This window comes from Phalacrocorax carbo, chromosome 8, assembly GCF_963921805.1.
Source record: "Phalacrocorax carbo chromosome 8, bPhaCar2.1, whole genome shotgun sequence".
NCBI classification, from domain to species: Eukaryota; Metazoa; Chordata; class Aves; order Suliformes; family Phalacrocoracidae; genus Phalacrocorax; species Phalacrocorax carbo.
Genome location: NC_087520.1, coordinates 34,274,130 through 34,290,324, shown reverse-complemented (window position 1 = coordinate 34,290,324; position 16,195 = coordinate 34,274,130). Strand labels below are relative to the sequence as shown.

Genomic DNA, 16,195 nt, shown 5'->3' with positions numbered 1-16,195 from the left:
TTAAACGTAGTGTGTGAAGCAAAAAGAAAACAGTTTTCATTCTAGCTACACAAAATAAGGCAGATTATAATTATAGTACTAATCTTTTAGTACATTAACCTTAATAGTTTGTGTCAAAGTGGTGGTCTATTGGTTTAGATCTGCTGTGGTAAAAACTACCAACAATTTGGAGATGTAAAAATAACTCCCAGTACAGCCTCATACTGCAAAGCTGCCGTGCAAAATCCTGCATTAGACTCATTAAAATGACTTGTGCCCAATAAAAATATTACATTGCTTTAAACTTCCTAACTTAAATCAGTCTGAAATTTACTCTCCAGCATTTTAGAGGCCCTAGGCAATGACTTCTCATACAAACATGATTTTTAATCTTTAGTTTATTAAAATATCTTGTTTCATGTTAATTAAAACAGGGCCTGCAGTATTTCAGATTATGCTGCCCCAAAAGGAGTAATTTCAACATTCCATAATCTATACATTTTGAACATATGAAGCATCACAAAATAAACATATGCACATTTACTTTCAAACAAATTCAACTTGAATACAGTATCTACAGTGCTTCAAAGCATACATGATTGATCTACCATCATGGAGGAGATCAAAAATTTGAGATCAAAGTCACGCAGCACTGAAGAAAGCAAGCTACCTCTTCAATACTGAAGTTCTTTTAATCTAAAAGGGAGAAAGAAAAAGAAAAGAGGTCAGACTGAATAGTCTGCAACATTATGAACATTTGATTACTTGAGCAGTTTTTTAAACCTTGGTTTAAGAGACAGAATGGAGTTATGCGAGATAAAAACATTTTCTCAGTGATGTAAAGAGAGACATGCAAACATGAAGACTTCCAGAATAACTGCTTGTACAAAGTTGTCTAACTATTCTGTGAAAAATGCATAAAAACCCCCATATTTGAGCTATTTAGAAATCAAAAGGAGACTTAATTTGGTTGTTTAATAAGAAAACACCAATACATAACTGAAGCCGAGTTCCAAAGGAATGGAAAGCAGAGTCCTTTGGAATGCCAGCCTTTCCACTAAACACCTAGACCCCAATTCCTTTGCCATTAGGCCAGCTGGATGTGGTATTTCAAAAAGTGTGTAGACACCTCTCTTCCAGCTAATAAGAGACACTAAACAGAAGCCAATGCAGTGACTGTTCCACATGGGATGCACAGGAAGATGACTATGATCTGAATTATAGACTTTTGTCTGTACTTTATTGAAGTGTGCAAAATTAAATCACAAATTGTTATTTTTCAGTTTTCACATTTCTGTTGGCACTGTGTTCAAGTCTCTAGTTTATAAAAATGTAACAGCACAGTCTAAATTTAGCAGACATGTTTATGACTCATTGTTCTGCTTGCTTCGGTGATCCTTGCTCAAGCACAGAATTATCTTAAGAATCAATGCCACACAATGGATCTATTTGAATCAGATCTTTTGCTAATTATCAACATAAGAAGCAGACTCAAAACATTCTGAAACAGACTGCTTCCCATGTCTCCAAGTAGAGAGAAGTAGACAAAGTAACGGAAAGAGGAATCACCACCTGCACTTGTTCAATTTTTAATTCCCATTCAAAATACTGTAAAAAAATATCAGTCATCTTTAACTATAACCTCCATTAACTAGCAGAATTGTGTATTTAGTGCCTTTTACCTCAAGAGGCTTCTATCCTGAAGTTAATTACCCTCTAGCTTAAGATGCCTAATATTTGTAATCTTTCCTCACTTTTTTCAAAAAAAAGAGTAGTATTTTACATTCACAATGAGATTGGCTGCATATTTGCTGCAAATAGGTTCACTAGGATGACAACTTGTAAACTGAGGTTTTAATTATCCACTGCAAAATTAGCAAGTGTTTAAGTAAACTTTAAGTTTACCTTCTTAGAAGTTCTTTGGGTGACAAGCCTGTGGTACCTATATCACTAAGGCTGTCACTGCTATCTTCAGTGTCTGAGCTGCTGTCTTTTTCTGATTTTTTATTCTTGTGCTTTCGTTTTGTTTTCTGTTTCTTATGTTTCTTTTTCTGTAAAAAGAAGAGAAATAATCCCTTATTTCATTGTGAAAGACTTGGGTTCTCCTGAAAGACAACAGCAAAAAGTTGATTTCAGTTCTGAAGTTCAGGTTTCAAGACACCCGAGAAATTCAGTTGCTTAAGTTCTAGTCCCAGTATATCTATGTTCTACAACCTATCATAAATAATAAAGCAATTCGACTGGCAGATCAAAGAATCAATACACTATTTAAATTAAATACCTTTTCCTTTTTGTGTTTCTGTTCTCTTTTAGTCTTGTGTTTCTCTCTATGCTTTCTATGTTTTTCTTTCCTGCTAGGCCCAGGAAAACTTGCTGGCACCACTGGTTCTTGTTGCCAAGTAAAGCCTAAAGTGCAAAGAAAATGCACAAACCAACAAACAAAGAGACAAAAAAAAAAGGTGATTTTATTACATTCTGTATTACTTTTAATCTAATAGGATAGTTTAAAAAAAAAGCAAAGCTCTAAGCTTTCAAATGGAAATGAAATGTCTAAAACTCCTAACTGCAACCTTCCTACTGTAATTAAGTCTTTCAATCTGTTATTAAAAGGAATTGCAAGGCTGGTCCTGTATTTTCACTACAATTTTTTAACATTGCCTCTACAGAGCTATAACAAAGTTGGTACACAGGCAAAGAGGTTCCTTCTAGTGGATCATAGCATGGTAGCAAAGCATTTGTTGATGCCAGTTTGACATAAACGCAGACATTTAAGAGGTAAAGTACCTATTCACAAACATTTTTAAAGAGAAATAACATATGTCTTACACACAAGTTCAATGCACAGAATTTACATGCTAGACGTCTACAGAACCTACCAGAAGAAAAAGTTGGAGGCAACTTTGGTCCAAATTCCTCTGTTGCATCCAGTTCCTTCTTTGAAGCAGGCAACAAAGAAACGCTGGGATCAGTTGTAGCAGCCACATTCTCTAGGAAAAAAAACCCAAACCTTTCTTATTTGAAAGGAAAATAAGGTAACACTTTTTTCCAAGAAATGCTGAAAAAAGCTAAGGGAGACTTTCTAAAAACCTCTAAGAAAGCAAATTCATCAGCGTCCTATGTTTCTGTGGAATGCTCTGGCCAACTGGATAGCTAACGTTCTGAAACATGTCAACATTCTGCCATTTTTATTTATTTTTAATCAAAATTGACCTTTTACACTATACAATTACCAATTAAATTAATATCAGTGCAGAAGTTTGCTTTCATTTAGTAACACAGTACTACTTTTCCATTACTTAGAACGAATAGAAGACTCCACAAGATGTATAAAGTTAATAAACACTAAAAGTTAGATGTTAACAGAACCAACTGTAACAGTAAGTGGACAAAGTACGTCCAGTGTAAGCTAAGCATATTGTACATTTTGCTAATGTAAAGACATCCTGAGAATATGGCAACTTTTTACAGCTCACTTATTAAATTTTACTGAGAAGTAGAGCAAAAGATTGGTCTTCCCCCTCTCTTGTGGAAGTATTCTGGCAATTTTTATAACCAGAATACAAATAAAATGCAACTTTTTGATGTCATAGTAAAATTATTTCAACATTAAATATTACTGGAATGTCAGTATTTAGAGAGTGAATTTAATTATCAAAGAAATGAAAGTTATTTATTTATGAATGTCAAATATTCACAACAGTCATTGTTCATCTATCTTGCAATTTATCACAGGTATAAAAGTTTCCCTGTACTTCTCAGTGAAGTGTGCTCTAACATTAGATGTTTTATTCCCCTCAATGTTTAACAAACATATTCCATAGGGCAGCTTGCTTCTAAAATCCACACAAGACACAACATAAGTAACACTGTACATGCAAGGCCTTACTCAGTGCTATATTATTACCATTTTCTACATGCCCAGCTCCACCAATGCCAGATGACCTGCACAAGAGCACAGCACTGTCCTAGCAGTCCTGGAGTATTTGATTCATAAATGAAGCTTTTACAAAGTATTTATAAAAATGAACATCCATCAAGTACTACCTTGTACATTAGATGAAGATCTGTCTGGTAGATCAACTTGCTTGGTGGTTTCTGAATCTGTTACCGAAGTAGTTGGTTGCTGTTCTTCATCGCTCTCTTCTTCAGAGGAAGATGATTTTTCATCTGAGGAACTCACAAAGATTGCCTTAAACAAGTCCATGGATGGTCTGCTTTCTTCTTCCTGATCATTGTCTTCATTAGCTACCTGCAAAACAGCATCATAATATACTGTCTTTAAACATGAAAGAAACTAACAATCTCTCTCTGGTAATAACTTCAAAAATGCCGACATGTGTTTACAAACGTAGGAACTGCTAGTCCAAAACATTAAAACTCTGAAATGCTGCTGAACTAAGTCAATGTCCTGTAAACGGTAATACAATTTATGCTACACAGCTGAAAACAGATCCCCAGATATTATACATTCTAATTCATTAATTCAAACTTCTATTGTACACTACTAAAGTTAAGATAAAGGAAAACATCACCTTTCTCCCCAAAGTATGCACCCTTCTCCATTCAAAGCAGAAAAAAAAAATATTCTGTGCCTATGAGCACAGTGGGTATAAGGGGCTGAACTTAACTCCCAGGCTGCTGAGCTACATTTTTTCTTCTCTAAAGCTGCTACTTCAAGTATAGTCATACTTGCTCTACTTGTATGCTGTAAATGCTCAGAATTATAACCTCAAAATTCTTTCAAAGTACAATCTCATGTCTTTGCTTATCCTGAGTTGGCTCTTTTGCAAACTGATCTGTATTAAATCACTTCATATGTTACCCAACCTTATTTTAGGGTTGTGACAGTTTACAACTATTCCCCTTTAAGTTCAAACACCGTTGTAAACTCACCTCCGTGGGAAGAGTTTCATTCAGCCCAGTTCCACATCCCTCCATTGCTGGTACTGGTGGCTGCTGCTGAACATCAGCTTTTGATCTAGCAAGACTAATGAATTCACTGATAGAATCCTTTTTCTCCTTCTCTTTATCTGACATATCCCATCTTGAAGCTTTCTTTGGTTCTAAAAATGTCCCAAACACTCAAATCAGTTGCATGTCAAATTATCCTGCATTTCATGGCCTACCTGATTTTAAATTACTCTGCTTCTTCAGTATAGTTTGACATTTTATAAATCTTTCTAATGAATATCTGGCTAATAAAGGTCTTCTAGGTAGAAGAAATTAGCGTAATATCACTGACTTCAGTTTTTACATCACTGGATTTATTTTCAATTTTTTTGTTTAGGATTTTTTTTTAATTAAAAAAAATCAGGCGGATATGTTCTCTGTGACAAAGATATGCTTTTTCTAGACTATTATCTCATTTATAGCTAAATGAATAAAGTAACAACAACTTACTGTTGAGACTGTTACCCTGTTGGACTTTTTCGTTTGTTGCTTGAGTTACAGATGCGGTGGGCTCAGGCACAGTTAAGAAATTAAACACAGAGTACTTGTCTCGTTTCACTTTTGGTAACCCAACAATGGAAGAACTAGAGGGAAATAAAGTTTGTTGATTATTGTTTTCAACACAGAAAAGGCGTCAAATTATCTACAACAAGCTGAAACGCCTACAGTAGTCCTTCAAATGCATACTATTTTGTCAGAGGTCACCACATTTAATGAGGCAAATAAAAGCATCAGGCAGTTCTATTTTACACCTATTATGACACAGAAGAAAACATCAAACCAGATTTTCCACAAGCATATGAAAAACTCAGAATTTTCAAAAAGCATTGAAAATATCAGTATCGATCATCTTACTCAGGATATGGATCAGGAACATTAAATCTTCTGCACAACAGCTTTTCAGGATGCCATTCAAACTTGTCTCTTGTGAGTTTGCCAAACATCTTCATCTTCACAGCAGTTTCCTTATCATCAATATCATTCTGAAAAAGTCAAACATTTATAGCTGCTAAATAAATAACATACTGAATTGACTATTACTGTTGTAAGACTTAAGAACAGGACAGAAGCATAAACATTTAAGCGTAGTTTAGCAAATCACTGTTTTATATGCAGTGAATGTTTTCAAAAGTTTGCTAAACAGAAGTGCAACAAAACATTGGCATTATATCTACAAAATGGTTTTAAGAAAAAGAATTTTGAAAGTCAGGGTTAAGGCAGCAACTGCAGCGCCAATGTACTAAAAGACTGTAAAGAGCATATACCTCTTGGTCCCGAGGAACTTCAACTTTGTCAACATCATCTTCATATTTGGCCCGGGTAAACCTGGATGACAGTGTTGAATTTGAGGATTTGTAGAACATTGCTGCACGGAAGAACTCCTCTTGTTCTCTTCCTCGCTCCCATTCTGTCATGCTTGGGTCTGAATAATGCTCTAATGTATCTACCATAAGATAAGGAGATAAATGCTTAGCAGAGATTACAGCTTACTTGGGTCTGATGCCTTTCTAACAAAAAACAAGATAATAAGCAAACATCCTTGCAAGTATTTAATGAGTATTTAGTTTAAGGACAGTATTAATCTCCAAGGTGTTATTCCTTGATAAGCAGGGGTAGTTTCTTTTAGCTAGCATGAATGTTTGGCAAATGCTAACGCAAGAGAGATTTTAAATAATTTTACTTGTAATGCTGACTCTTTACTCATTGCCCTTTAAGGAATGTTCAAAATACTTCATGTATTTAAGAGGTGTTTAAAATACAAAGTAAAATCCAAAGCTTTATCAAATAACTAAAACGGAGAACAAAAAAGTTAACCATGAGTAAGCCTGGCCAAGCTTTGGTAACTTCAAGGGGCTTTCTGGTATATAAATACAGAATTCGCACACGGGTTTTTGTAAACAATACAGACCCTGTTCAAAGCTAAGGGTTCATATTTGCTCCCAGAAGGAATAGGAAGTAACACCAGTCAAACAAAGACAGTCTTACAAACAGAATCTTAACCATTCAAGTTATTTAAATATTTCTGCATTTTCATCATTATGACTAAGGAGGCACATTTTACTCCATTTTACGCAGACTAAAACCCAGTCCTGAATGGAGGAACTATCGGTTCAAAGCTCAAGTAGTCTGTCCCAATTCAGTAACTCCAAGAGGCTACTGACCGGGTAATCTTTTTTTCATATAGTGAAAAGGATTATTTTTTTAAAATCCTAAAATAACAAACCCAGGTTTTCTACATGACACTATACCCCTTCCTTTGCAAAACTTTGCTGGTGCCCTTTTTCTTCTTTCCCAATAGCCCCCTTTGTACTTTAAAATTTTGTAAAGCCTTTTTTTTTTTCTTTTCTCTTTTAAGACATTCTAGATTGACCTGCTGCTGATGACCTCCTGAGATCATAGTTCAGCTTTCTATGCCTTACAGAAAAATCACAGTACTGGGGAACTCACCACAAGGCATCATGAGTACTTGATTTAACATAAGACACACCACCGTATCATTTAATAGCAAAAACTTAAAACAAAATAGAAGGAGACTCAAACAGCACAAAAGGAGCAGATGAAGGGGGTTGACATTTTTTGGTTTTCACTAACAGCTCTGCATGTATGCTATGATTTTACAGCCATAAATTCCTCTGAGAAGAACATAAGTGACAGTGGCAGTTTGCGTATCCAAAGGACACGTAATACAAGCTTTGACAAATGTGAACTATTTAATTCACTTCAGGGTCCTTATCTCCTCTGGAAGTGCAAGGTATGGGTTTTATTTTGATTTTTCCTGTCTTCTGTGGAAAAAGGCAAAAAATTGCCATTCTACCGTGACCTGATAATCTTATAGGATCTGTCAGTTTTACTCCTCAGAGAGAAACAAACTAAATAAAAATGCTTATTCAATGCATAGTTTATGGTACTGGCCAAAGCTGAAGTCTACTTTGGCAACTGAAAGAAGGGAAACCCAGAAATACAGACAGTTAAGTAAAACATTCTGGAGAACTTCACTTCTGCTACAGCATAGAAGTATGAAATGTAATGCCTAAAGACAAGTCTTGCTGACAGTTGAATTACTGAGTGGTTTTCCTGAAGTCAACACAATTAAATATCAGTAAAATTTTCTTTTAATATTGGCCCTAAAAAGAAGTAGAGGGAGAAATACTGTGGAATTCAGGAAGAGATGTCATAGTGAATATAAAATGCATCAGGACAAAAAAAGGAGAAAAAAAGAAAAAAAATATAAAGAAATATTTTTTCAGAGAAAAATTAAAATGTCGGAATCTTGTCAGTTACCTTTTTCTCCTTGCTTAAGACTTCTCACAAAGTTTTCGTATCTTTTTTGTTTTTCTGGATTTCTTGCAAACGGTTTGAAGTCACTAGAACCAGCATTTGCTAACTGCCCCCCCAACAACATGCGCCATTTGTGAGAAGCATCATCTGGGGAGGCTGGCTGGAATCTGCTATTTTGTGAAGGCTGAGGCAATATTTTTGCTTTCATTTGTTGCTCAGATGCTTGTTTCACTTCCTTGAGTCTTTCTCTATCTTTCTCAGACAGATATTCCAAAACAGAAGGAGCCGGACCTAAAACAAAACAAGCAGTAAGAAAGAAACAGAAATTAAAAAGTTACCACAACTATTTCTGCCCCTGTAGTGTAGGAAAAAAAGCCTACTACTATGCATATACATTCAGAGAAAGCAGCAGCAAAGCAGAGAAAGCAAAGCTTAAGCAGCAATAAACAGTATAATGGCAAAGATAGATTAAAAAATTGGCCACTGTTGCATCTTTTATTCTATTTACCACATATTACTTTGTAAACTTTGCTATTGCAGATACAAATGTGAACTGCATTTACAAATTACCTTCGTAGTTAATTTGCATGTATTTCAGTGAAACCTCATTTTATAGGAGGAGGAAAAAAAAAGCAAAAACCAAACACAAACCAAACCTCACAGCTTCCTATACTACAAAACTGTCATGGTTCATCCCCAGTCGGCAACTAAACACCACACAGCCACTTGCTCACTCCCCCCACCCCTGTGGGATGGGGGAGAGAATCGAAGAGCAAAAGCAAAGAAAACCAAACTTGGGGGTTGAGATAAGAACAGTTTAATAATTAAAATAAAATAATAATAAGAATAACAATAATGATAATATAATAAAAAGGGAAAAAGGAAAAAAAAAAAACAAAATAAAACCACAAACAATACAACCACTCACCACCCGCCAACCAACACTGCCTGTCCCTGAGCCATGATTGCTGCCTGCCTCCCCAGGCCAGCTTCTCCCAGTTAACATATGGGCATGATGTTAGATTATATGGAATATCCCTTTGGCCAGTTACAATCCGCTCTCTTAGCTGAGCCCCCTCCCCTCCTGGCTTCTTGTGCACCTGGCAGAGCATGGGAAGCTAGAAGAGTCCTTGACTAGTATGAACACTACCCAGCAACAACCAAAACATCTGTGTGTTATCAACATTATTTTCATACTAAGTCCAAAGCACAGCACTATGCCAGCTACAGTGAAGAAAATTAACTCTATCCTAGCTAAAACCATGACAAAAACATAAGGCCACAAAAAAAAAACCCCAACCAACCAACCCTAAACCACAACAGAACACAACACAATCCCATACATACTTTTAATCTTTAAAAAGACTTAAGTAAATGAAAATATAGGCAGATATGTCAACAATTCATCTATAGAGATGAAACTGAACAATGATAAGGTATTCTAGCTAAGCCAACTAGATTTAGTATGTTTGTATTAGAAAATAGTGTTCAAGGCTAGACCAAATTTTTACTGTTATATAAACAAGCAGGGCACCTGAAACATAAGCAAAGGTATGGTCACATATATCAGTACCTTTTAGACCAGTCTCTCCTAATTGCTCCCTCCTCTGAGATGCATTCAAAGCATGCCTGCTTTGTTGTGTCATATCATTCTCAAGTTTTCCAGTGGATTCCTCCAATGCCTTCCGTAAATGGTAGTTTTCATTCCCAGCTGCTATCACAGGTCGAAAGTAATGGACTGGTCTGTAATTTCGTGGCAGGTCAGGTGGTGGATAAGTCTTGGCAGAGGGACGACAAAACAAAAATCCACTAAGAGAGAGATAAAGCTCTGTATTTAACGCTTACAAATGTGTTTCAGAAAAGTCACTTCAATCTAAAAGTTCCTCAATTTACATCTTAGCAGTAGAAACAGATATTACAAGCTACTGATTCTTTCAGACCCCGTCAGTAAGCAGCATTATAATACAAACTTTGGGAACAAACTATTATATTGTTAATGTGTAACGATTATGAAGAACAGGAAGACATGCACATCAGGTGCAGCAAAATCAACAACAGTCGTAATATGTATTGCTTTTATTTGAGAAAATGCCCTTGGTATTGCCTAATGATTAAATTTTTTAAAAACAGAAGTCACATGATTTAATCAATTAATTGGATTATTGAGTATTTCTGTGCTTACTGTATTTTAAAACACTGAGCAACAGGAAAGTTCACACAGCTCACATGTCAATTTGATTATGTTATTCTTAATATGAAAATATCAGTATTTGCTTACCTTGCTCGGAGCTGATGATTTTGATGCCAAGGAAAAACCATCCAAGATTTTGCCTATATATTTAACTTCTCTTTCAGACCCTACAAAATGACCACAGAGTTAGTCAATATTTAAAACATATATGTTTGGCAAAAAGCATTTTTTGAGTATTTTCTAATATATTTTAGGGAGCATAATTGTAGTCCTTTGTCTTCAGTGCCATTCATTTAAAATTAAGGGTTCTGAATCTGGATTAGTATTAGTAGCTAAAAAACTAGTACCAAAGAGATTGCTGGAAGATGAACGTGGCTAACAGTGAGGCAACAGTATCAGTGCTGTGCATAGCTAACAGCATGAGTGCCATTAACTGTGTACAACTAACGTCAACAGGTACTCTAGAAATCACTACAGTATGTCATGCACTTAAAAGTTGCACTAAAAACAAAGTGGTATCAAGATAACATTTATATATGTTACTTGAAAATACACAAGTATATCTAAAAAAAAAATCTCTTTGCAATGGTTGGGTCATATTTTGTAGACATGATTCACAATAATTTGTTTCCTTCAGTAGAACTGAATGCTATGTCTGGGGTTTAATCTACATTGGGATTAATGGTGTACTTTGGGCATTATTTCCAGGTTTGGACACTTCAATATATAAAGAAGAATAGATGAAGTTTCAGATATCAGGGCTAGAATATACAAGTCCACTGAAAACGAAAACATTTGGAAAATAGAGACTACACTTACGTCATTTTTTTTCCCCAAATACAAATTACGCTAGCTCTTTAGACAGAGCTACAGTTCTTACTTTTTTTTGATTTATACTGCTTAGGTGCTGTCCAGCCATACAAGCCATCACCAGGTTCCTCATCTTTTAGAACTGTATCATATTTTGACAGTGTTTCAGTTGCATAAATATCATCGTCCTCCTCCTCTAAAGCTCCTACACCAAAAGCCTAAAATAATTTAAAATAAAAATAATGAGAACTCAAAAGTGTAAAAAAACTACTTTTAAGTCACATGTCAGAACACATCTACATGTATATCTATCCACTCATATAAGATGTTCAGTGTACATATATATACACTAGGAAAAATACACAGCTTCACAAAAAAAAAAGTGTTACCAACTATTGCGGGGGGGGGAAACCCAACCCAAACCCAACAGCAAACATATTTCACTCCCTTGGCAGGGAGAGACAGTGAGTTTGGTCTGTACAGCATGAGGACAGCAGCCTAATTCCACAACGTAACATTTGCAGTCTGACTAAGAGCAGGTTCAGGTCTCAAAAAGGAAAAAAATGTAAGTTAGCATGAAAATTGAACAAGTATAGTTCCCAGAAATATAAATTGACAGTGCTTCTACATAAGAACTACAAATATGATGGAGGGAAGCAAAACCTCTCTAACTGACAGGTTCAGCGTTACTGAAATCAAAATTGACAAAATAACATAAACTAGAAACATATTGAATACTAACTTTGTCTAATCAAAGTCTCACAAGAATTTTCTCCACCCAACTGTTCAGAATGAGGTATTTTATAGTTCTCTCTAACAATATCGGTAAGTGAAGGCATTTAAGAGTTCTAAGGATTTGTCCACATCTTCACAAAAAATCTTGTTCTCAAACCACACTTAAGATTTCTTACAATGACTAGGTGCCTTCCACAGAAGAAAAAACAAAATTTATTTAGATTTTACGCACTAATAAAGTGCATTAAAAAATGTCCTTACCTGACCCGTAATACCTAGTTTTCTTCCTTTACTGTGTCTCAGATCACCAAGTAAACTGCTTGTGTCTTCAGAACCACCTGTGAAAAGATTCAGGTGTTCTCTTCCAGATACACCAAATAAAGCTTGTGATGGGTCCAAACCCTTATAGCCAAGTCCATGGACATTCTCTTTTGGAGTCAAATCTACAGGCATTACATCTTTTGGTGCAAATGTAACACTCTCGGGCTGGTATTCATCCTCTTCATCCTTGTACAAAATAGAAGTATATAACACCAAATATGACTAAAAGTTTTGTATGTTGAGCTTTTACAACATTTAGTTAACATGAGACCAGGCAAGTTTGCATTTCCTAAATTCTATATTAAAATACACATGAACTACATCTGCTTAGGCAGCAAAAGAATAAATTTAGTTACATTAAAACCTTTTTTCACAATAAGCATAATAAGTATTTATGAATACTTTCAAAAAAACTTGGAACTCCATGTTAAAATATTGTTCAAAGACCTCAGAGAAGTTGTTCTTTGTTTTAAATATTTTAGTACACATTCTTACATAAGTCAACCAACAACTTTAGCCTGTTCAATACCTCAGAACCCTCAGACAGTCCAGGTGGTAATGCACAACCATATACTTTCACTGCAGGGTCTGAAAGACATATAACAGCATCATACTAAATTACAACTCTTTATTAAATTTCTCTAAGATTAAAGAAACAGCCCAAATAAAAGGAGGTTTTAAGATTAACTTTCTATTAATGAGTTCAGGAACTTCACTGGATTTACCAGGTTTCTGCCTGCATGGCTTTCTTTTGACTCGCGGTCCAATGCCTTGTCCTTCTTTCCAGCCCATTTTTCGTAACAGTTCAACCCCAATTGTTATTCTAAGAAGAAAACAAAAGGAAAAAATATTACCTCAAACCACATTTTTAATATTTATTGAGAAATAATATACACATATACCATTCAAAATTGTTTTTATACCCCACTTTAAAATAAAATCTGAAGTATCAGTATTTGCATATACACTATATCCCAGTTTTGTAAAGTGTTTACCTGGTACAAGTGTGCACATACAAAACAAAAAAACAGGTGGAGGCCACTTCGAATGTGTAACACTGCAGATCTTCCAATCTCTTTCATGGATTACTGAGGTCAAACATTATTTTTCTAACGAATACAACTTCCAAGTGAAAGGAATTGTTTGGTTAACTTCTATTTAAATTTACTTACTTTGATGGTCCTATTAAATCATCAAATGCAGTGGTTCCTGGAATGGCAGCAACTACTCCTGCAATCTGTCTGGCTTTCTCTTTTATTCTGTCTTTAGCTTTGGATGCAAAATCATCTGTGGTTGTAATATCCTTTGGTGCTATCCCAAATTCACTAAGATCCTGGAAAATATAGACAAAACGGAAAAATGTATATTAAAAAATATGTTTCCCTCAAATGCTTACTTACTGTAATGGTAAAGGAAAGAAGATGGGATATGACCCTCATATTGGCTAAATTTTTCACGCCATTTACATAGTTGCTTTTTCATTAACTTGAATGGTCATATTTTAAACTGCTTCAAAAGTATTTGTATTTTCTGACACAGAAAGTGAAAGGGTTTAGTTTGGGTTGGTTTTTTTTTAACTGAGATTACAGGGGCTTTCTAAGTGAATCTATGAAACATCCTCATCCCAAAATCCTACAGGACCTCACAGTACAACACTTGTATACAAGAAGTAATTTTAAAGTTACTGCCATTCTCGCTATTTAAGTTCTTTACAAGATTTCATTTACTGAAAAGCCTGCTGACATGGCAACTACTTCTAAAAGATTTGTATTCCTTTCTAAATTTACCTCTTCATCCATGAAGTCTTCTGGTCCAAGAATGGTTCTGTCTGCTCTCTTCTGCCGTGACGATACAAAAGCTGAAGGAGTCCATCCTTTAAAGAAAGTAAATACCTAAGTAAGGTACTGTAAACTGCAACATAATATTTGAAAACAATTCAAACATTTCAACCCTCCACTTTAAGGATACATCAAGGGAACATCTATAAAACTGCAGTCCAAAACTCAAGGGAAAATAACTTCAACTTGGTTGAACTTGGATGTGTGGTTGATGTTGCAACGTTCGTGTTTCATGATGAAACATAAAACAATGTTTCAATATTTACAGTATAATGAACAGCAGGAAAAAAATCCTTAATGACAGTCTATTTGTTTTCACTAACATTAAATTATGGTAATCAATTAACCCTTCCCAGAAGACAGAAAAATATCTAACCTTCCTTTGTGCCAACAGTGTTAAAGTAACCAGCAGAGAAACCACCAGTAAACGCGCCATGAAAACGCTGATATCGTCCCTTTGCATCTTTAACAGTCTGCTCTTGAAGAGGAATTGGCTTTTTAAGTCGTTCACCTACAATCAGATAAATCAGAAACTAAGTCACAACACTGCATAAAGAATAGACTCTCCTTGCTCCAGACAGCATTTCTTCCTTGCAGGTAAGACCTGGATCAAATAGTAGCCACCCTGAAGTGGAAAGCATCACCAGTTTACTTTTATTCCCACTCTACTTTAAATATTTGTATATGCCATTGATGTACACTGATAAAGTAAAAGCATGAAGTGTTCAGATAGAAATCCTAAATTCTAACAAGTTCTGATAACTTTTTTTTTTCCTGTGAAAGGATACTTTTAGTTGTTAAGCATGCAAGATCCCTAACAGGATTTCATCACTTAACTGTTTTGAGAAATTACATCACATTAGAAGTGTCCAAAACTGAAACAAAACACAAAAGCTATCGACTTTGACATAAATATTTGCACCTTTGTAACAATATTTCCATGAATTAAGCAGCACAGACACATAAGTCACAGCTGTACAGAAGTCTTTGGATGATGCTCAGTCTGTCTCACAAATATAGGTGTAGGATGTTCACATCGGTACAACTGCATACACTTCAGCTGTTATACTTGAACTCTAGGGGTTTTTTGAGGCTTGGGGAGAAGACAGAAGGACAAGCCCCTAGCTACGACCAGAACACTGCTGGCACAAACGCTGGGGCACCCCAGGTCCACGCCCGCATGCCAGTAAACCGGTATAGTGCTGAGAGGATCTTTTTATACTCCCGTTGCGGGAAGCCCCCCTTCCCATCCCAGACTTCTTTATCCCGGGGTCCCCCGGCAACAGCCTTCTCACAGGCCAGCACGGCTGCCGAGGCAGCCCCCACGACCCACGGCAGCAAGAAAAGGGGGAGGCAGGTCTGCGCTGGGCCCACACGCCACAGCTTTCCCGAAGTGAAGGCCGTGAGCAGGCGGAAGGCAGCCCCGCACCAGACCAGGCGGGCGGGCCTTGCGGGGCGCCCCGGCCCCAGCACCTCCCGCCGGGATGCGCTGCATGGCGGAGGTACGGAGGCGGAGCAGGCGAGCTCCCTGAGGCCCCTTACCCTCCTGCAGGGGCTGCAGCGCCGTCCCGTAGCTCACCAAATCCTCCTCGTCGCTGTCACTCGACTCCGCCGCCGCCATCTTGCCGGGACGGTGGCTCGCGCAGGACAAAGCTGGGTCACGTGAGAGAGAGCGGGAAGGAGCCAGCGCGCCCCGCAGAGGCCGCCGTTGCTCCCGCCGCGCTGACAGGGAGATCCGCCCACCTCCCTACCCTCCCCCTGGTCCCTGTGGTGGATGGCTGTTCCTGCGGGAATACGGCCTTTCCAGTGACTGCGGCCAGCCCCTTCGGCCCGGGGAACTCTGTGAGGAAATGTGGGAAAATGCTACCCTGAGCTTCTCCAAATTAATGGTCTGAAATCATGTTTGATGTATTCGAAAATTAATAGTGCTGGAAAATGTCAAACACTTGATAATCAGTGGCCATCCCATCAACTGCCTCAAAACGCAATGCGCCAGATCAGGCCTGCTCACAAAACACCTCTGGTCTAAGGGCTAGGAAAAGGACAGCAAAAATTCTGTGAAACAGATTTTATCTGAATCAAGGTGTAAAGT

General features: G+C 36.8%; 1 protein-coding gene across 1 annotated transcript; it reads right to left on the bottom strand.

Moving 5' to 3' along the window:
- Positions 1–359: 359 nt before the first annotated feature.
- GPATCH1 (G-patch domain containing 1) lies at positions 360–15,764 on the bottom strand. The gene is made up of 20 exons (XM_064459545.1): positions 15,646–15,764; positions 14,480–14,614; positions 14,053–14,138; positions 13,438–13,598; positions 12,991–13,088; positions 12,795–12,853; positions 12,206–12,451; positions 11,280–11,427; positions 10,487–10,566; positions 9,782–9,986; positions 8,212–8,499; positions 6,195–6,373; positions 5,785–5,912; positions 5,380–5,513; positions 4,873–5,042; positions 4,024–4,228; positions 2,856–2,966; positions 2,261–2,385; positions 1,885–2,030; positions 360–675 (listed from the first exon to the last, which is right to left on the bottom strand). The coding sequence occupies exons 1-20, from the start codon at positions 15,722–15,724 to the stop codon at positions 654–656; spliced, it is 2,805 nt and encodes a 934-aa protein (XP_064315615.1). The 5' UTR covers positions 15,725–15,764; the 3' UTR covers positions 360–653.
- Between the last annotated feature and the right edge of the window lie 431 nt (positions 15,765–16,195).